At 35.4% G+C, this 21,561-nt stretch overlaps 1 protein-coding gene across 1 annotated transcript in view; it reads right to left on the bottom strand.

The window, feature by feature from the left end:
• Window positions 1-19,519, bottom strand: part of LOC149772751 (uncharacterized) — a 35,911-nt gene extending 16,392 nt beyond the window's left edge. The window contains exons 1-6 of the mRNA XM_089947308.1: window positions 19,379-19,519; window positions 10,015-10,132; window positions 7,413-7,583; window positions 6,015-6,191; window positions 3,490-3,743; window positions 597-794 (exon numbers count right to left, since the gene is read on the bottom strand). Coding sequence (XP_089803434.1) covers window positions 597-794; window positions 3,490-3,743; window positions 6,015-6,191; window positions 7,413-7,583; window positions 10,015-10,132; window positions 19,379-19,464 — 1,004 coding nt within the window. The 5' untranslated portion in view covers window positions 19,465-19,519. The remainder of the gene's footprint in view (window positions 1-596; window positions 795-3,489; window positions 3,744-6,014; window positions 6,192-7,412; window positions 7,584-10,014; window positions 10,133-19,378) is intronic.
• Between the last annotated feature and the right edge of the window lie 2,042 nt (window positions 19,520-21,561).

The following is a 21,561-nucleotide window of genomic DNA, read 5'->3' as shown; positions in this document are numbered from 1 at the left end:
ACACTCTTATTACACACCACTGAAGAGTTTTAGTTTGATGTCTAATTGACACTCTTATTACACACCAGTGAAGAGTTTTAGTTTGATGTCTAACTGACACTCTTATTACACACCACTGAACAGTTTTTGTTTGAGGTCCAATTGACACTCTTATTACACACCATTGAAGAGTTTTCGTTTGTGTCTAATTGACACTCTTACTACACACCATTGAAGAATTTTTGTCTGTTTGATGACCAATCAACACTCATATTACAGAATACTTGGGAGTTCATTTACTTCATGCCTAACTGACACTCTTATTACAGACCGCTTGGAAGTTTTATTTTTTTTGGTTTATGTTTTTAATATCACACATGTACATAAACAACATTGTTTTAAAGTGGCAAGACACACCATAACACTAGACCCAGACTAATCAAGGCATGATTCCAACCTTCAAACTTAAAAGACCTAAATGGTTGTCAGATATTTCAATTAAAAATGAAGAGACATGATTGAATACTCTAAACAATGCAAAAGTTAGATCAATAAGATTTGAACAAACGTTTTTCTACAACAAAAAAATGCATGTTTTACACCAAAATAAATAATACCTGCTAATTTTTATGGTAGTCCTGTTATGTCTGTGTCTTTTTTGACTAGCACACAATGAAGCAATAAACGTGTTGAGAAAGCAAACAAACAGCTCTACATTCATCTTCTGTGAGTTTGGAGAAACAGGCAGAAAATCAGTCTGTATCAACAGTACTACCAACCAAATAGGACAGCTTATGATGTCGGCCAGTGACAACCTGTAATTCAAAAAACATTGTGTCAAAAAAAATTTGCGGTCTTCTGGTCAGCCAACCAGCCCCATTCATTGTTGCCGACCCTAGATCTCCCCCTTCCTGTATTAAAAAAAGAAAAGAAAATTCCTAAAAATGAATTTTGCATGTAACTGGGCCCAGTACTTTATGTGCTTAGTACACTATATATGCTAATTATTATTTCAGTTACTTGGGTTCTGTAGATGAAGAACTAAAGCTATCATGTGGAAACCATTTTGTTAATTCAGCTTTGTAACCTTTTTAACCAAGCACAAATAGGGTTCTTCTTTACACCAAGTGCATGCCAACCATAAAGGTTCATAAATTTAGACTAATGAGTTATTGTCCAGTAATGAAACTAGAAATAGATTGATCATCGAATGCTGGACAACATGATAACATAATACTTGTGGCAAGTACATAAATACAAGGAAAGAAATCTATACTCTACTTACAACGCATCTGCAAGATGCAGAGAAATCTGTCACCATGGCATCATCTCAATTTTATTTATATTGCAATGTTTGCATTACTGGATATCTTACATGCTGTATACAGTATACATTTATATTGCAGAGTTTGCATTACTGGATATCTTACATGCTGTATACAGTATACATTTATATTGCAGAGTTTGCATTACTGGATATCTTACATGCTGTACACAGTATATATTTATATTGCAGAGTTTGCATTACTGGATATCTTACATGCTGTATACAGTATACATTTATATTGCAGAGTTTGCATTACTGGATATCTTACATGCTGTATACAGTATACATTTATATTGCAGAGTTTGCATTACTGGATATCTTACATGCTGTATACAGTATGTATTTATATTGCAGAGTTTGCATTACTGGATATCTTACATGCTGTATACAGTATATATTTATATTGCAGCGTTTTTATTACTGGTTATCTTGCATGCTGTATACAGTATATATTTATACTGCATTACTGGATATCTTACAAGCTGTACACAGCATATAGCATATATTTATATTGCAGTGTTTGTATTACTGGATATCATACATGCTGTATACAGTATATATTTATACTGCATTACTGGATATCTTACATGCTGTATACAGTATATATTTATACTGCATTACTGGATATCTTACATGCTGTACACAGCATATAGCATATATTTATATTGCAGTGTTTGTATTACTGGATATCATACATGCTGTATACAGTATATATTTTTTATTATATGCTCATTTTTTTCCCCGTTAACTTTACATTGTCAGAATCGTTCAATATTCCCTGATACTGAACATGCATGACAATACACAAATAGCATTCATGTGAATAAAGGAACTACTTTCTTTTGTAAACAATCATGTACACTCGCGTAAGAGGCTCTTTATATTGTGGTTGTTTAAATTTGTTTCTGAATGAAGTAAAACATGTTTCATAGACTGCAAAAAACCCCAGCTGTTTTGGCACATTCCGCGTTGATACAATATTTTGGATTTAGGCTAGCTACATTATATAAATGACGGAAGATTAGGTCTTTACAAATAACATGCAAGTGACAAGGCAAGGCATATACTGTTTTCTTTAGCTAGTGATAATAATGGCAAAAAAAAATATAGTTACAGTTTTACATCCTGAATTTCCTCAAAATGTATTTTCTTAATTCTGCAAACCCGAATTACATGAGCCATGTCATCGGTTTTCATCTGGATTACACATTTCGAAATTGTGCTGTAATTTCGATGATAAGAGCAATTACATCCTCCTTACTGCACTCAAAATGAAATATGCATTAAATTCCATAGAGTCTTTTTGATAATTGCAATTGAAAGACTTCATATTTTTCCCACATTATGATTTCAAACATTCAATGACAAAAACAGACATATTTGCAGACGTAAACACGCTTCTCCCGCGCCACTTCAATCTGATGTATTTCATGTATAATTTGCACAAATGAATCCAGTAAAAAATCACAAACTTTCGTCGAATCGAAACAAAATACCAAAATATATTCATTCCAGATCAAATGGAACAGTTGTTGCAATGCGCATTCATTCAATTTTAACTAGACATGCCATTTTCTTTCGAAAGTTATGTCGAGCGCGCAACTAAGTTCAAATTTATCTGGGCGGAGTTATGTGCGCATTAATAATGATGTAAATGTGTAATGACAAATCTGCGCTTGTTTATTTCGTTTGCAATACAGCGTTCATTCATTTACGTTGTTTCTTGAAGTATATTTTGTTTATATAACTAAACCTTAGGTAGAATAAAAAAATGAGCATATAATAAAAAGGTTACTGCATTTGTATGGGAAAATATGAACTCGTTTTGTTGGAAGGATATACTGCACTCACAAGTTTGTGCAGTATTCCATCCAAAAAACTTGTTCATATTTTCCCATACAAATGCAGTAACCTATAAATATTGCAGTGTTTGCATTATTGGATATCTTACTTTTTTTTTTAACCTGCATGATCCCCAAAACAGCATGAATTTAACACTGCACTCACTGTTGATGCTGACATTTTTCCAAACTGCAATGGTTTGAGTGGACAGAGGAATGTAAAGTTTAAAATTTGCAAGGTTTCAAGAGATTGAATAATTTTAAGCATGTTCATACATTTTGGCGGGTAACTGTTTTCCAAGATTTTCAATTGGTTGATTTAAGAATTTTATGTTTGCTTACCAGTTTTTCCCCATATGAAACTTTGCCCCAACATTCAGAATCAAGCCAAGAAAGGCAATGCCTGTGGCGAATCTATCCAGAGCTATCAACATCGGGTCAAGCCAACTAACCACTGGCTGAATATGTTCAGATCGCCAAAGCACGTGATGGACACTGGTGAACAATAAACACAACGAGCATATCAGGGTCAGCCAATGGACAACACCACCCCTCTTGTGCGTTTCACATTCAATTGAAGATGTGCAGTGGTCACCCTGAAACAGAAAAATTTGCTTTCCATTAACATGTTGTTTGCATATCTCTCTTGAAATAATCCTGCTCAATATTTATGTAACACTACTACAGCAACGTAGCAGAATATACACTTAACTCGTGACCACTGATGACCTTTACCAACAAGCGAGGGCCATTACTAGGGTATGACAAGATTTGGACCTGGGTAAAGTGTTGCCAATAAAAAGGACAAAAACAACTTTCTATTGCTACATGTTCATCTTTTAATGTACACAAAAAAGTGCAATCCATATACATGTGAATGTAAAATATAATTTGATGACAAAAAGTGAAATATTTATGCCAAAAGCATTATGGTTAGCATGTATGCTAATCCCATTACACCCACCCTCATCACCCATAGGCAGCACCTTCTGTCCTTATATTTTTGTTGTTGTTGTTCCAGTGTTTAATGCCATTTTTTTAAAGCACAGAATAGGTTATACATGGCGGCCAGTATAACTGGTGAAGGAAGAACCCTGGAAACCCCAGGGAAGAACCACCGACCCACAAGAAACTACTGGCAGGCTTTCCCACATACTTACGCTAGCAGAGCCTTGGACTTGAACCCATGCAGACTGAGGTGAGATGGCAGTGATCCAGAACGGTGAGTGCTTTTAGACCACTCTGCCACTCAGAGCCACCTGTCATTATATTATACCCATGTTAACCATAGACTTTGTAAGCCTAATGTAGCCTCAATTCTGACCATTAAGAAGTTCATGTACCGCTAACAACAAAAGTAAGTAGAAATACTAGTATACACATTTACACATCTGGATGTCACTGCTGGGGATAGTATAATAGTTCTCTAATTTGTGTGTGTGTGATTGGAATTTTTAATGTAGCTTTAACAATTTTTCAGTCGTATCACTATGATGTCTGCAGTGTGGCAGTTTATAGTGACGTCTAGCACTGGTGCATCATGCTGCAAATAAGTAGCACGATGCCCCACTCAGTCACATTATCCTGACACCAGGCTGACTAGTCATAACACTAATCTCTAAAAGCTGAGCACCAAGCGAGGCAGCTATTAGTACCATTTTTGTAAGTCTTTGGTATGACTCGGCCTAGGATTGAACCCACGATCTCCCACATCCTAGGCAGACGGTCTAACCACTAGGCCATCGGAGTGGTCTGGAAAATGCACAGACTATGAACTACTGTTGCATAATGCTCAGGCAGATATGGGTCTCTGCAGTTTGTTAGGAGCAATCAGTATAACAACAAAGATCCTGATCTGCATTCACATTACAAAATGACCGATCAGGGACTATACTGTTTGCAGTTTGACTCAACTTGTCAGCAGGTACATATGGTAAGATAATATATCAAGCCCACATGTTTTTATAGGCCAGTCCTGGCCAATGCCCAACTTGACCACTATACAAATAGCATGCAAATAAATCACCTAACAAAATTTAAACATTGCCTTTTTCTACAGGGACAGCATGCCAGTAGCTTCTCATGGGTCGGTGGTTCTTTCCGGGGTTTTCCGGGTTCTTCCTCTACCATTAATACTGGCCGCCATGTATAGCCTATCGTGCTGAAAAATGGCGTTAAACCCCACAACAACAGCAACAGCAACAACAGGGGCAGCAAAATTTACCTCACTCTGACTTTTTAGATGTTCAACATGTTTATAGATGTTGTATCCTCAGGCGATATGTATTGTGACCTAGGCAGGTGTTGACAACAAACTGCGCAAACAAATCATTCACATGCAGACATTAAAACGTCTCATTAATTAGATGTACATGAATCTTGAACAGGAAATTCATGGACACACTTCCAAATACAGCCATGCAACTTAAGGTTTATGTGCCCTTCTTGGTTATTATATTAAATATTTTGGCCATCCAACTTCAGATGGGCATGACAAAAACTATACATTGAAATGAATTCTAACTGATAAATGTAGTTGTTAAGTTAAAGGCTATTCAACCATAACATCAGTGACCAAGTGACCACTGTGGTCTGGACAAGACGAACAGTAGGGTGTGAAGACACCCATCCATTTGCTCTCGTGTACATTTATGGGTTTTGTTTCAAACTAGTTTGAAAATGTTAATGACTCTGAGAGTCTTAGAAAGTAATGACAATTAAAAAGCTTCTTTAGCTGGGAATTAAATATTTTACCAATTTGTAATTGCAATTACAAAATCTATCTAGTATTTGTACCAGTTAAAATTAATTACAAGGTATAGTTTCTGCCAAAATAAATGGTGTAAAGTTTCACCAAGACCAAATACCCCTGAATCCGACTCAGCAGACTGGTTCAGGCTGGCATGCAGTTTCTCCACTTTTGGTCGAAGAATGTCATCTTGTCGTTGTAGCTCCTGGTCGACTTGTTCCTGACAGACTGAGCATAGTTTATATACCCGCTCTAAATGGATTTTGTGTGCTGCAAACTCGGCATCAAAATTGGCCTAAAGAATCAGAATATAATATTAAAATATATTGCAACTGACAATTTTTACATATGTAACTAATGATTTATTAACAAATATAGTCAAACAGAATTTACCATAATTACAATGGTGCTGACTATTTCATGCTAATTAAAAAACCTTTTGAAGCCAATATATCTGGTGTTTAAAAAACAGAGAAATGTAGACCAGAATTTCCATAAATATAAACTTCTTTTGAAATGTGCATCCATTTATTAGACACTTAAGTGTGAAATAAAGACTTGTTGGCAAAATAATTTCCATATTTTCTTCATTCCTGTATTTTCACATGTGAAAAGTCTCCTTATATTTTCATGTGAAAATAAAAGATTTCCCATCATGCCATTTGATGCTTCATTGTGTATGCCTACAAAAGTACCTGCAACAACAACGAAACAATAGAGTACCTTGTATGCCAGAACAAATACATAGAAACTGCCTAACATTTCAGACATGGTAATTAATCCATGATAATGAAATCTCACCTTATCTCCACTTACATCTTCGACAACAACGATAAAAATCCAGTGTGATGCATTGATGAATTGGACTTGCATTGTTTTCAGATAGGCTCAAATAGTTTACAAAAATTTAATTGACCGTGACAGATTATGTCAACCCAATCATACCGCTTTCTCAAGTTACCTATATTTATATGATCAGGCTATGAACATGAGGTGAATTTCCGAAAAAGGAATGGGGTCTGCATGTTGTGCTGAAGAGTATATTTAATCTTCTAAATTTCAATTCTGGATCAAATCTGGTATGTAATAAAAAGACGATTTTCTTTTCCTATGTTAATACAGAAAATATTTTTCATCTTGTGGTACCAAACTATACATTTCAACTCATGGCTTAGCCACTTGTTGCAATATGATGACTTTGGTACCCTACAATAAAATATATCTGTATTAACATAAGAAATGAAAATATCCTCTGTGTATTCCTGATAAATATGAACTCGAGACATTTAGATCTTTTACCAAATTAGGAAATTCAAGCAAACAATTGAACTAGAGTTTATAAAAAAAAGTATTGCATACATAACATATTCAAATATGCATCCCTGCCCTTTAAAACACTTAGTTCCACATTGAATATAAGAAATCTATGATTCCAAGGCTTTTAATCTAATGACACAAAAATAGTGACATAATATACTACTGTGCAATACATGTAAATATTTAAGTTGCAACTTACTTCATTCATTGGTTCAAAAAGAGCAATTTGTTTTATTTTCAATTGCTGATTTCGATTGCAGCTTTCACACAGGACATCATCATTGGAAATGAATTCATCCTGCTTGCAGCCGACTGGGTAGTTCAGGTCATCATGAAGCTGAGCAGGGATGGGCTTGTTGTAACCACCAGTCTAAAAGTTAAACAACACTGTAACTAACCAGTATAAAAGTTAAGCAACACTGTAAAAAACTGTACATGTTTTATGTCAGGGATGGGCTTGTTGTAACCACCAGTCTAAAAGTTATACAACACTGTTAAAAAGCTGTACATGTTTTATGTCAGGGATGGGCTTGTTATAACCACCAGTCTAAAAGTTAAACAACACTGTAAAAAAACTGTACATGTTTTGTGTCAGGGATGGGCTTGTTGTAACCACCAGTCTAAAAGTTAAACAACACTGTAAAAAAAACTGTAGATGTTTTATGTCAGGGATGGGCTTGTTGTAACCACCAGTCTAAAAGTTAAACAACACTGTAAAAAACTGTACATGTTTTATGTCAGGGATGGGCTTGTTGTAACCATCAGTCTAAAAGTTAAACAACACTGTAAATAAACTGTACATGTTTTATGTCAGGGATGGGCTTGTTGTAACCACCAGCCTAAAAGTTAAAGAACACTGTAAAAAACTGTACATGTTTTATGTCAGGGATGGGCTTGTTGTAACCACCAGTCTAAAAGTTAAACAACACTGTAAAAAAACTGTACATGTTTTATGTTAGGGATGGGCTTGTTGTAACCACCAGTCTAAAAGTTAAACAACACTGTAAAAAACTGTAGATGTTTTATGTCAGGGATGGGCTTGTTGTAACCACCAGTCTAAAAGTTAAATAACACTGTCAAAAAACTGTACATGTTTTATGTCAGGGATGGGCTTGTTGTAACCACCAGTCTAAAAGTTAAACAAGACTGTAAAAAACTGTTCATGTTTTATGTTAGGGATGGGCTTGTTGTAACCACCAGTCTAAAAGTTAAACAACACTGTTAAAAAACTGTACATGTTTTATGTCAGGGACGGGGTTGTTGTAACTACCAGTCTAAAAGCTAAACAACACTGTGAAAAAACTATGTCAGGGATGGGCTTGTTGTAACCACCAGTCTAAAAGTTAATATGCATACAAGTAACTTGAGTAGTGCATTATACACCCAACATATGTTTGACAGTCCTGTGTAGGCACTATGAGGCCAAATCTGGTGATCAATGAACAGAAGGTAAAAGATTTTTTAAGTAAAGTATTTTTCTACCCAATCCCACTGCTGCTTACAAACCCACCCAACCACCTTGCCATGGAAGCATGCTCATTAGTATCTTGCTCGGCTAAAATCAGCAACACCTGGCAGTGCCAAGTGGAGGTAATGGGCAAGAGTTATTGCCCTTTGTCTATTGAAATAGAAAAAGAGAATTCTCGTATTTTAGGGTAATTTGCACATTGTAAGAATTTTAAAGAAAACGAATTTCCCCAGGTTTCCTCATTGGTTCTACTGCCTATTTAAAAAAGACCTTGTATATCTTAGTTATTTTTCAGAGAACCTTTAATTCCCTTTAATTTGGTATATGATTGATGGGTGCAATATGGGTTATAGAGCATACAACTTTGCCTTACTCCAGATGTCCAACTCTCAGATAGCTGCTAGCTCCACTTGCTCATTTTCTCTTGTAAAAAAAAGCCAATATCTTTTTTTTAAATACATTTTTTATAATTTGTAATTCATTTATTGTACTTTCAGTAGTTGGTTTTGTCAAGACTTTCTTTCAAATTCATTTTCCCTATCTTAATAACTGCTAAAGGTTATGTACTTTAGACTAATTTAGGGTGATTTTCTAGCACAAGAGCGCAGTCATTTTAGTTAGCCATGTGGTTAGTAGATCATGTACGATTTCCACAAGTACAATATCCAAAGAAATGTCAGCCACAGTGCAACAAAGTAGCATAAAGTTATGCCAACATTCTCTCCACTATGCATGTTTCAAATGCGAACAACTTCACCTTACAAAAGTCAATCTCTCAAAAATACACAAAAAATGGTGACTGCCCTCTTAGTAGGGCTGGATTTGCGAGGCAGCAGGCTAATATTCCTAATGTAACGTGATTGCAGAACATATCAAAGGAGAAAATTAAATCTTTATATTGATTTCTCAAACAATTCATATAAATCTAACTTTATAACCATCCCATGAGTAATGAAGTTGTCCCTAATAACTTGTAAATCAGAAACTTTTATCTTATGATTGACAATTTGGAGGAAAAAAAGTGTCTAAAATGTCCAAAAACTTCTAGCACATAACAAATTATACATGATATCAGGTCCCAACTTCTACAAAGCATGAAAAACGTTTTTTTTTTTACAATAAGAGTTGTAATTATTATTTTATATATGACTAACATGTAATTTTCAAAGTTCTGGTTAATAACAGAATTTTTTTTCACCCAATTTTTTTCAACATCATTGGCATAGGATTTTTGTTGGCTATTTTAAACTGTCACACAAGTTAAAACCATGAAAGCATCTACCTCAGGCAATATGTGTCATAAGTAAAGCGGAAGGGAGCTCCGTTTAGTTACCTCATTAAATCCATTGTACTGGTCGCAGTGTGGGCAATCCCAGCAATTTCTGTTGCCATAAGGCACCACTGTGTCCTTGTTACAGAACCAGCAGTTTACACGGACTGGAAACTTTGGCCTGTGGAGGGTGAAATGACATGTATTGTATGTATGAATACAATGAATATGCTCATTTTTATACACATACACAATGTCTTTCTAATAAACATATATAAAATAAAACAAAATTTTCTACTTGTACTGTCCAAAACCAATGGGAAATGCAAACATGCATGTGTTTCTTAAAGAAGCAGTGGTTTCACCCTGCCATCCGCATAATCTATGAGTACAGGTTCACTGAACTAGTGACATCCCTTATGGATTAATGCTATTAACAATAGCCACAGGAAGCTTCTTTTAATTCCTTAATCATCAAAGGTCACAAACAAAAGCCAACTATCTTGATCTCAGTGAGTTTGAGCTACTGTTTAATCCAAAAACTTTATAAAATGTGAACACCTGTCTTCATGCCTAATATACCAACAGTCCTAACAAAAAATATAGTGTGTTTCACAATTACAGGTAAAGCTGTCAGTAATTTTATTTAGGAGCAATTTCTAATCATATAAGAGAGAGAGACAGAGACAGAGACAGAGTTTTGATGTTGTAGGATTTCATGCCATTTTTCAGTACACGATAGGCTATGAATGGTGGCCAGTATTAATGGTGGAGGAAGAACCTGGGAAGAACCACCAACCCATGAGACACTACTGACAAGCTTTCTCACATACGCACATTGGCCGAATCCTAGACTTGAAATCACACAGACAGAGGTGAGATGGCAGTGATCCATAACAGTGAGCACTTTAGACCACTTGAGGCCACCAGAGAGCAAGAGAGATGTATAAATGAGTGCTCATCTACACAGTTGTAGCTGTCTTGATTTCATAAGGGTGTATTTAAATTATCAGATTGGTTTTATTTTTCTCTTTACTAAACTAATCTAAATCACTGTATCTTGCTAACATACACCAGTAATAATAATAGACAAGAAATAACAATATTGATAATACTACTAATAATAATGGTCTTCAGTTCTTAGGACAGAAGTTTATCCAGAACCATGTTTGAGAGCTGAACCTGCCTTCAGACGTCACCAGTCTACATAAATGGCTGCTGTATACAGGTGTCTGCATATCCAGGTGTTTAACACTGGCACAAGGTAGCATTCTCTGTGTGGATTTCAGATATGCACTTCGCATCCATTACCCCATTTTCACTTGCAATTCAGCTGATAAATTAAGCCATCTCTCATTGAAATGGTGCCATCAGGAGACTTTCTCATGCATGCAATATGCCATCTGTCACCAAGATGGTACAATCATAGGACTTTCTCATGCATGCAATATACCATCTGTCACCAAGATGGCACAATCATAGGACTTTCTCATGCATAAGAGATGGTATAATCTGAAGACTTTATCATGTATAAAATATGCCATCTGTCACTGAGATGGTATAATCTGAAGACTTGATCATGCATAAAATATGCCATCTGTCACTAAGATGGTATAATCTGAAGACTTTATCATGCATAAAATATGCCATCTGTCACAGAGATGGTATAATCTGAAGACTTTATCATGTATAAAATATGCCATCTGTCACTGAGATGGTATAATCTTAAGACTTTATCATGCATAAAATATGCCATCTGTCACTGAGATGGTATAATCTGAAGACTTTATCATGCATAATATATGCCATCTGTCACCAAGATGGTATAATCTGAAGACTTTATCATGCATAAAATATGCATAATATAAGCCATCTGTCACTGAGATGGTATAATCTGAAGACTTTATCATGCATAAAATATGCCATCTATCACAAAGATGATGCCATCAAAGGACTTTATCATGCAGAAAATTCTCAAGTAGCTCACTAGATGTCCTGGGGACAGCACTGGCTTGGGGGTCCTATATGAAATATCTGGGTGAAAAGATCTCCAAGCAGAATAGGGTGACACATTTACGTGAAAATGTATAATGTTCCAAATAGTCCCTATTAACCTTGTTTTTCATCCATATTTTTGCATCAGATGCAGCCATCTCATAAGCTGCTGGCAGTATAACCTACTTGCACAGATTTATTAGTTGCATTGCCATTTATATTTCTCTTTTGAGCTGGCTACTTCAAATGATAATGACAAAGCCACAGATGATTAAAATACTGATGATATACTATAAAACTTTCAAATATTACATTTCGTATTCTGCTGTATCACATACAGCACGACCAAAAATAGCTTACTGGAAAGAATTGGCCCTAATTTTCACTGTGACATCTTTCTATGCATTTGTTAATTTGTTGAATGAAGCATCAAAAATCACTATTTTTCTAACTGACCTAGGCATGTCCATTAAACCATAAGTAATTCTGAATTGGTCCTCCAAATTTAACCTTTCTCATGTGTAACCCAAGGGTCAAGAGTTTGACACCTGCCTTTGCCAGCCAGGCTTGGCTGCCACAGTGTATCCTTGGGAAAGACACCAAGCTCCTCCTTTCTCTACATAATACATCCATCCATTGTTTAAAAAGACCTCAAAAACAACAAAATACAAGAGTCACTTCAACAGAACTGATTCTCAACTGAGCTAATAAATTTCCAGGAATTTGACATAACACTTCTTCTTTTCAAATGCAAAGTGTTGAAACCATCTCTGCTATAATTCAGTGAAAGCAAGAATTATTTGCTGTAGTAGACATACAAGATGTCAGATTGGCACCAGTTTCATTCAAAACCATGAGGAGATCATCAGAAGTCTTAGTGCCAAAATCACCATGTCAGTATGAACATTTGTTCTGGTGAGGATGTGACGGCAAGATTTCATGAGAGCCATCATGGCAACCATATTGTGTGTATGAATGGCACCATTTTCATTTGGGAACAACTAGTTACCTAAGTAGTTTGTTGGCAAAAATTCCATGTTGACATAATTATCTGTTTGAGAGGAAAAGAGATAACATTTTCAAGCTCACCAATATGAGAATGGTGCCATCTCCAAGGCAAAATATTGTTTACAGTTGGCCAACTCTGTTTTTTGGTTCTAACCCTAGCACCCCACCCCAAAAAATAGAAGAAAAAAATAAATAAAATAAAAAACTGATTTGTGCATCAAGCCAGTTTAGCCAAGTACATGAAGTGCTTAATACATTACATCTACTAATAATTATAATATATATAATATTATATAAAAATAGATACCTGCCTACTTTAATTTAAAACTAGTACTATACAAAACACATGGAGGGGGGGGGGGCAATATGGCCACCAAATTGGCTAAATGAACTATCTTATCATCCATACTTCTTGAAGATGACTGGTCAGATTGACATGGTAATTTCACCTAAGATTTCTCATGTTGCCTGGTTGGTTTTACAAGGGAATGAATTTTCTATATTTAGTAGCCATATTTCATGGCAGAATGGAATCCAACCGTACAAACTGAAAGACTTTATGCAAGGATGTTTTTGTAAAGTTTGGTCAAGTTTTGATGAGCAACTTTCTGGAGAAGCCATTTAAATATTTTTCTTCTCCTGTTTTGGAATAGTGGCTTTATTTGGTCAAACATCAGGATCATTGTATGAAACTGAAATCCCTTCATGACAAACTAATGCATGCTATTTTTAAAAAGTTCATAAGGTCAGAAGCCCCCACATAAAAACCCATAACATATCATTCAATTTTATAAAAATATTAATAAATAATTCAATTACGAAGCACCTATCAAAAACTAAGGAAACCACAAAATCAGATGTACTAAACAAACCGTGTAATCAGCTAGGACTCCAGTCTCTTGCTAAATGAAAAATAAATAACATTCAATCTCTAAAAACATAAATAAATAAATAACTTAAGAGGCAATATCTGAAAACTTATAAATAACATAAAGTGGGAAGCACACCCTAAACACCTCGACTAGTAATACCATAATAACCTTGAAAATCTCTCTTCATACATGATTTCTACTAACAACCTCTATAAACAGCATAGAACCCCCCCCACTTTTTTAGAACATTTTGAAGAAGAAAAAATAGCAAGAAAAACCAGGCAAATTCAACAAGAAACCAGCAATGTGAAGCAACCAGGACTGTTCCCAAGCTCTCCTTCCCACTAATGACGGCCAACCATTCAACTGTAAGGGACCTTTATGGATCCACAGATTCAGGCCAAACTATCAGTGTTCCTTAAACCCATAAAAGCCTGGGGGAAGTGGCACCATACCCTTCCCCATGAATAACTAGCAGGCTGCGGTGCAGTCAGAAAAAAGTGGCACATGCACAATTGTGCGCATGCCACTCTAATTAAACTCAACAACAACAAAAGATCTTTTATTTCTGCATTGTTGTTGGCTGTCTCTACTTTAACTAGGGATTGTTGTTGTTGTTGTTGTGGGGTTTAACGCCATTTTTCAGCACACGATAGGCTATGTATGGCGGCCAGTATTAATGGTGGAGGAAGAACCCTTTGAAAACCCAGGGAAGAACCACCAACCCACGAGAAGCTACTGGCAAGCTTTCTCACATACCCACATTGGTTGAATCCTCGACTCGAACCCATGCAGACAGAGGTGAGATGGCAGTGATCCGTAACGGAAAGCGCTTTAGACCACTCTGCCACTCGGGGCCCCTCAACTAGGGATTGTAATATGAGCTATAATTTGTGGATAAACAATAATTTACTGCATTAAAAAGTGCCCTCCTGGCATCTAACAATATTTACAACTGAAATGTTTTCTCTATCAAATCAGGTGCGTTTTTAGATTGTCGATTGTCATTCTTAAAGTTTTAATTTATTATAGTATCTTATACAATAATGTGATGAGCGAGTATGTTAAAGTTATGATACACAAAGTTTAATCTCTAATGCTTGATCAGTAAAACTAAACCTTTTGGTTTACTTACGGTGTGTGTGTGTGAGCTTTGAATTTTTAACATTAGCTTTAAAAAAGATTCAGTCATATTGCTACAATCTCTAAAGTGTATGGTGAGGTCTAGCACTGGGGCATCATGCCGCAGATATGTAGCATGATGTCCCACCCAGTCACATTATCCTGACACCAGGCCAACTAGTCCGAACACTAACATCTTACTGCTGAGCGCCAAGCGATGCAACTGTTCGTACCATTTTTGTAAGTCTTTGGTATGACTTGGCCGGGGATTGAACCCATGACCTTCCACAGCTGAGGCAGACGATTTTACCACTAGGCCACCGGAGTGGTCAAAATCATTGTTTTCATCATTATCAGAAGTTAGTATTCGCAAAAAATTGTCATCGTATTTAGCGACATCCATTTTAGTTTTTTCCAGGTACAATATGTTCAAATGCAAGTATTTGTAAAACTTCTTTGCTAAATGCTTAGTAAAGTACAACAGAATGCTTCTTCTGGGCCTCTAAACGAATCAAATACAGTTTTACAAGTAGTCATGGCAAGTTGAAGTAATAGCATAGCTGCCAACCCCCGAATAAAAAAATATTGACTGTTTGTGACAAAAATACTGATTTTCAGGAATAAATACTGATTTTTAACATTTTAATGTATATGTAACTATTTACAACCATCAGTAAAGTAGGACAGTGCTTAGCATAATTATTTAATGTCAAAGATGCATGTGTTGTATCATGTATTTGGATGCCTATTCAGAAGGTGCAACACACTCAGACAGAGGCTGTTTTTAGTAGCCTTTTCCACACCTTATTTTTCCCCCAATCATTATTGATTTGAATGTAGCAACTTTCATTGATGATCTCAATTCTGTGTTATTCTCTTACTGAACTGTTTTCGTTCTAGCATACGAGTAATCCTCTGCGATTTTACTGTCTGGAAAATGTGCAAAATAAATCGCCAGCAGCACTAGTAACTGAAAGAGGAAGGTTAATTTCCAAAAGAACGTAACAAACCAAATTTCGATTGAATTACATCAAGGTTCTCTCTGGTATTATATAGGTCATAAGTTCAAGCTGATATATGCATGACGAAGCAGCAAGCTGATGTTTATTAGCTTTTTCGTGCTCTTTATTTCATGGGTGTTTTCATGCCCAATAGCAAAATCACATTACACAATTTGCAAAACGTAGAGTTTTCTCCTTTACTAGTTGGTTTCAAAAATCTAAACAAAACGGTACAATTGTACTAGTTCTGTTTTCTTGTCTTTCCTGGAGAAAATTCTGAATATTCTGCTTACCTATTCAACATGATTAGAAGTTGAATATTACGAAAATGAGATACAGTGACAGCGGTAACTGTATGCAAAATCCAATATGGCAGATAAAGACAGGCACTGTAGCCTTGATTTCGAATGAACCAATCATATTGCAGAACTGTATTCTTATATAGATGCGATACATTTCTATCAGAATGGAACCAAGTGCCCGTTCTAAACTGAAAATTGCAAGGAAATTTTTTATATAATTTTTTTAAAATAAAAAAATGTATTTTTTACCCCAAAAAACATACGCCTATATTCAGGTCCAAAATATAGGACAAATACGAAGAAAAAAACAGGTCACTTGGCAGCTATGTAATGAATGTGTACATTGTTGCCTACCTGGAAAATGACTTAAGTCGCGACAAGCACTACGATACCTCGACCAACAGCGCAACTAATGTCGCACTTTAAGGGTTAATGAAACTTGGTATATATTTGCATCATGACAAAAGTTCATGTCTTTTATACATGCTGTCTTGGTCCGATTAGTAATTTTAGAGCTTCCTTCCTCCATTTAAAATTTTTGTTATGCTCGTCACTTATATCATAGAGGGGATGTTAAGTGAGAACTCGCTTAATGGCATTTTTGAACACTGAAATGCCATGTCATCTCATGCTTAAGTTGCCATTAAGGACAACTTTGTGCAGGTAGTAGTCTTAGTCCTAAAACTATGTACATTGTTAGATGTTTTAATCACTTCTATGAGGTAATCATATATTAGAAACATTTTAGTTCTTTTACATCTTTAGATTTGATAAGCCATTTTTATGAGGCAATGATATTTGGAACCTTTGGGTTTCTTAAGAATTTATTAACTACTTCTGTATGACAATAAATTATTTGCAACATTTGTTCTTGGTCATTTATATATTTTAAAGGTCATTTATATAGAATCCTGTTAGGGGAAATCACTCCATTGTGTGGTATTTGGCCGGGCGATAGAGCGGTGAAGTGATTTGTCATTTATTTATTAACCAAGTGGAGATAAAAGTCGAAAGATATAATACAAGTAAATAGCATTTGTATTTATTATTGATCAACCCGACACAAGAATGTGAAGTTTTAAAGAAAAAAATCGGGGGAGGGGAGCATTTAGTCCTACCTGTAAGACCTGACGCTGATATTTATGGTTTGGGCATCAGGTTCTCTTACAGCCTAACTAACGGCTCGGTGTAGTGTGTTTTGATGTCGACTAACATCATTACGAAAGTCACATTTTCAGGAATATTTCACACAACTGACAACTAAAATAACGACACTTTTCTACAAATTAAAGTTGTTTTAGTCAGACTTTACTTATAATAATGCCTTTTCTCGAATAAATTCAAATTCTCACAAAAGTTTCTTTGGCCTACATTTCAGTTGGCTGGAAAGCGATGAAAACCGACAATGCCGAAATCGGATAAAGTTGAAATATTAATTTTTTAACGAAACGCATAAAAAATATACTATGCCTATTGGAACTGTAAGCAACGGTTCATTTTGTTCAAGAAACAGATCCCCAACATGAACCTACTTCGGCATGCCTTGACTACTGTCGCATTGCAACAAATTCAAATGTATGTCAACAGAATGTGAAAATGCATCCATTTGCTAGTGTCATATTTTCATTCTACCAGGATAAAGGCAGCACAGTAAGTATATTAATTACACATAAATTAGTGGAAAAATGTCGATTCAGGCTGCCAAGTGTGTGAGATGTTCCTAAACTTGGAATACTCATTCGATGTCAACAACATCGGAACACACTATACAAGGCCGTTATTTGGATAGCAAGACATAGCACCTGAACAAAATCAAACTGTGCCATGTCTTACATGTAGGACTAGGGGAGCATTGTAATTTATAGATGAGACAGTAGTGACAATGCGAATTGGTGTGGAATTCAGTGGATCTGTGTATATTTGTTTGTTTTGTAACACCCGTTACATTTTACCTGTCATACATGTATAGTACTAATATTAGTACCCCTACTCGTACCTCGTGGACAGGGTACTAACATGAGCATATAAGTGTTAATGGAGCAGGCTGGGTGTGATTCACACCCGGCGCTCTTTTAGCCTAATAATAACACTTTAAATATATTCCTTGATTATAATCCAATAAATTGTGTAGTCCTCTTATTTAATACTGGAAGTATCGAAAATCATTGTAGAAATAGTTGTAAAATCTTGTTTACCCCTTTTAGCCGATATTTTCGTTTAGATCGTCCACCATATTATTTCAAATAATGATTACTTCCATTCTCAGCCTCATTTGTTTGTGTGCCATATAAGGACATTGATGCCTTATTTGGAAACGTAAACAAATCGTAGAAAAAATTTGGCGCCGTTTGGGTCAGAAATTCTTTGCATTAAATCTAAATACAGTTTATCGGCAACTTTGAAATTCACCAAGAAGCGATTATTCGCACTTGATTGATAATAATATAGCATAGAATATCCAAAATATGGTCTGGCAAGCCTTACGTAGAAAAGGGGTCACGGCGAGAGTCTCGTGTTATCTGTCATGGTGGACAGTATAAGGTTAGAGTAACCATGCCAATTTATTTTATCGTGTAAGGGCTTAATAAATTCAAAATAAGCCAAATTTCTTTCACAACATGATTATACTTATGTAGTTGATTTCTACACTGTTTGTTTTTCTGACTTTAGTGATGATATTTTTTGCTCCATTACATGATATGGGATCAGTTCGTAGCCTCAATCACAACAAGATCAAGGTGAGGCTACGACATCGTAGCTAATACATGTACTAATTAATATATATATATATATATGTGTGTGTGTGTGTGTGTGTGTGTGTCACTGTGTTTGTGTGTATTATAGTTAATAGATATGCAACGATACGAGCCCCCTGTGAAGTGAACAATAATAATTAAATTGAAAAAAAATTAACACCATGCTCAAATCCCAGGATAAATTAAATTAACACCCATCACCCACAGGGGCTCGTTACAAAGAAAATCAAGTGATGGGGGTTATTACAGGTCAGAACCCCCATCCCTTGATTTTCTTTGTAACGAGCCCCTGTGCCATCACCCAACGAATAGGTCTTTCCTCGTCTTCAAAATTTGCAACACCTACGAATATGAATCTTTTATAAGCATACCTAATAAGCCTCCTGAATACACTGTAAAATACCGCTAGTAGTGTAAGTGACACTGAAATGAGAGACACTCCAAACAGCAGACTCATTTTTAACTTTTGTACGATGTTTCGCGCTCTGTCAAAATTATCACGTGGAATGGAAATTGACAAGGGGACGGCAGTCAGTCGTGACGCCGGTCGGTGTAAAAGGTAGTTTGGGTAAAGATAAATCTTATCCATACCTGTCGGCAAGAAACAAATGGCAATGGGTGATAACAGTAACATCAACAATAACAACAAAGTTATTTTCAGTAAATTTTTCTATATTTTAATAAGCTACTAATTTTACTACTACTACTACTACTACTACTACTATCATGTAAATAGCAAACATCGTAAGCAATTAAGAATTTTTACTTTTAGTAACTCGAAGCGAAGAACAGCAACACGAAGTTTTACAATGAGGAAGTTGAGGAAGACCTATATAAACTTGTAGAGTGAAAAAAAAGTACTTTAGGAAAACACCAAGAAATTACTTTCTTTTTTTTTGTTACATAAGTACATATATTTCTGTTTTTCATTGTCGTTACAGCTGTTCAACAAAAGCCTAAATATATAGATTTCATGATGCTATTTTTCTTTTGTCGTTAGGCCTGCTAGACTAAAGTCTAAATACACAGTGTTCGTGTTGCTATTTTCATTGTCGCTATGGCTGTTAACCTAAGGCTAAAACAGACAGATTTCATGTTGCTGTCTTCATTGTCGTCATGACTTTTAAACTAAAACCTAAATACATATATATAATGATTTGTATTTTCAGTGTCGTTATGACTATTGAATTAAAGGCTAATTATTTAGATTAAATGTTGTTATTTTTCATTGTCGCCATGGCAATTAAACTAAAGCCTTATATCCCTTACGCATGAAAACCAGTGCAAAGAACTGAAAAGGTCAAAACAACAATAAGTGTTTAAACACCATACTATCACACTACCTTCATTAACAAAGGAAGAATGCTCCTGCGATGTTGTGAAAATAGTAGACATTTTGAAAATTAAATGTCACAAAGAAAGAATATAATCAGCATCCTTTATCATTCATCACTTGATTCAGATTTCATTGAGTCATCTGGTATGTTCTTGCTGAAACTTATAAATTTCAAAGATTCAATGAAAACTTATATTTGTTGAGTTGTTCAGGGTTGTCGTAGCAGTAGGATTCTCTAAGTTCAGCTAGAATAACCGAAAACGTTTTAACATTTTTGACTGACAAGATTTTTTCCATCTGTATTTTAAAGAACATGTCTGGCGCAGTTTATATTTTTTATTTTAAATATGTGGTGTGGAGGTCTGAGAACATCTTGAGCACAGTCTAGAATTATGATGCAATTGTTTGCAGTGTGTAAGCGGTGAATTCCAGCAATATATATTTAAAGATAACTACTGTTTAAATTTCATTTATGATCTGTCGGTGGGCAATCTCTTTTTACAGTGAGAGTCAATATAAGCTGAAAATTTGTGAAACTGCTGCCAATCTTTTTCAAAATTTATAATCAATATTTGTAGAAACTTCATCATTTGCGAAGTCAATAAACAGTCATTAATTGTTATTAGCATCGTCAGTAGAAAATTTTAACCTTATACTACTTCTGTGAATTATCACAGGTGTACGGCATCGCAGTAAAACGAACAGCGTAAACCGATAAACTCGAAGTGCTCCGCAAATCATTTAAACGTTTTCTTTTCTTTCTTTTCTTCCATTTGTTAATATTGCGATCTTTAACAAAAACTCATAATCTGTTAAAAAGAATATAAATGATATATTTAAATAATTCAATTGAATCACGCTGCATTTCAGATGAAAAATTGGCATCTGATGAGAGAGAGAGAGAGAGAGAGAGATAATTGTATTAGTCTTAGTATATTGTTTATTTAGTATCGAACATAATACGATTTTTAATTTCCTTTTAAAAAATATATTATTTGTAGAGTTATTTCTTTTAGTGATTTTCTCTTCCTCGCGTATGTACGTATGTATGTATGTATGTGCTTATTCAAAGATTTATCGGGGGTCCTTTGAGGCCAAGTGGTCTAAAGCGGTCGTCGTTACCAGTCAATTGTCATCACACCTTTGTCCGCGTTGGCTGGAAATAAAATTGCCAGTAGCGTCCCGTGAGTCTTTGGTTCTTATCGGGCTTTTCCCTGG

The sequence above is a fragment of the Sinohyriopsis cumingii genome, unplaced genomic scaffold (assembly GCF_028554795.1).
Source record: "Sinohyriopsis cumingii isolate HCF-2022 unplaced genomic scaffold, ASM2855479v2 utg001176l, whole genome shotgun sequence".
In the NCBI taxonomy this organism is placed as follows: domain Eukaryota; kingdom Metazoa; phylum Mollusca; class Bivalvia; order Unionida; family Unionidae; genus Sinohyriopsis; species Sinohyriopsis cumingii.
Note: the sequence above shows the minus strand (reverse complement) of the source record. Positions and strands in the feature narration are given on the sequence as shown.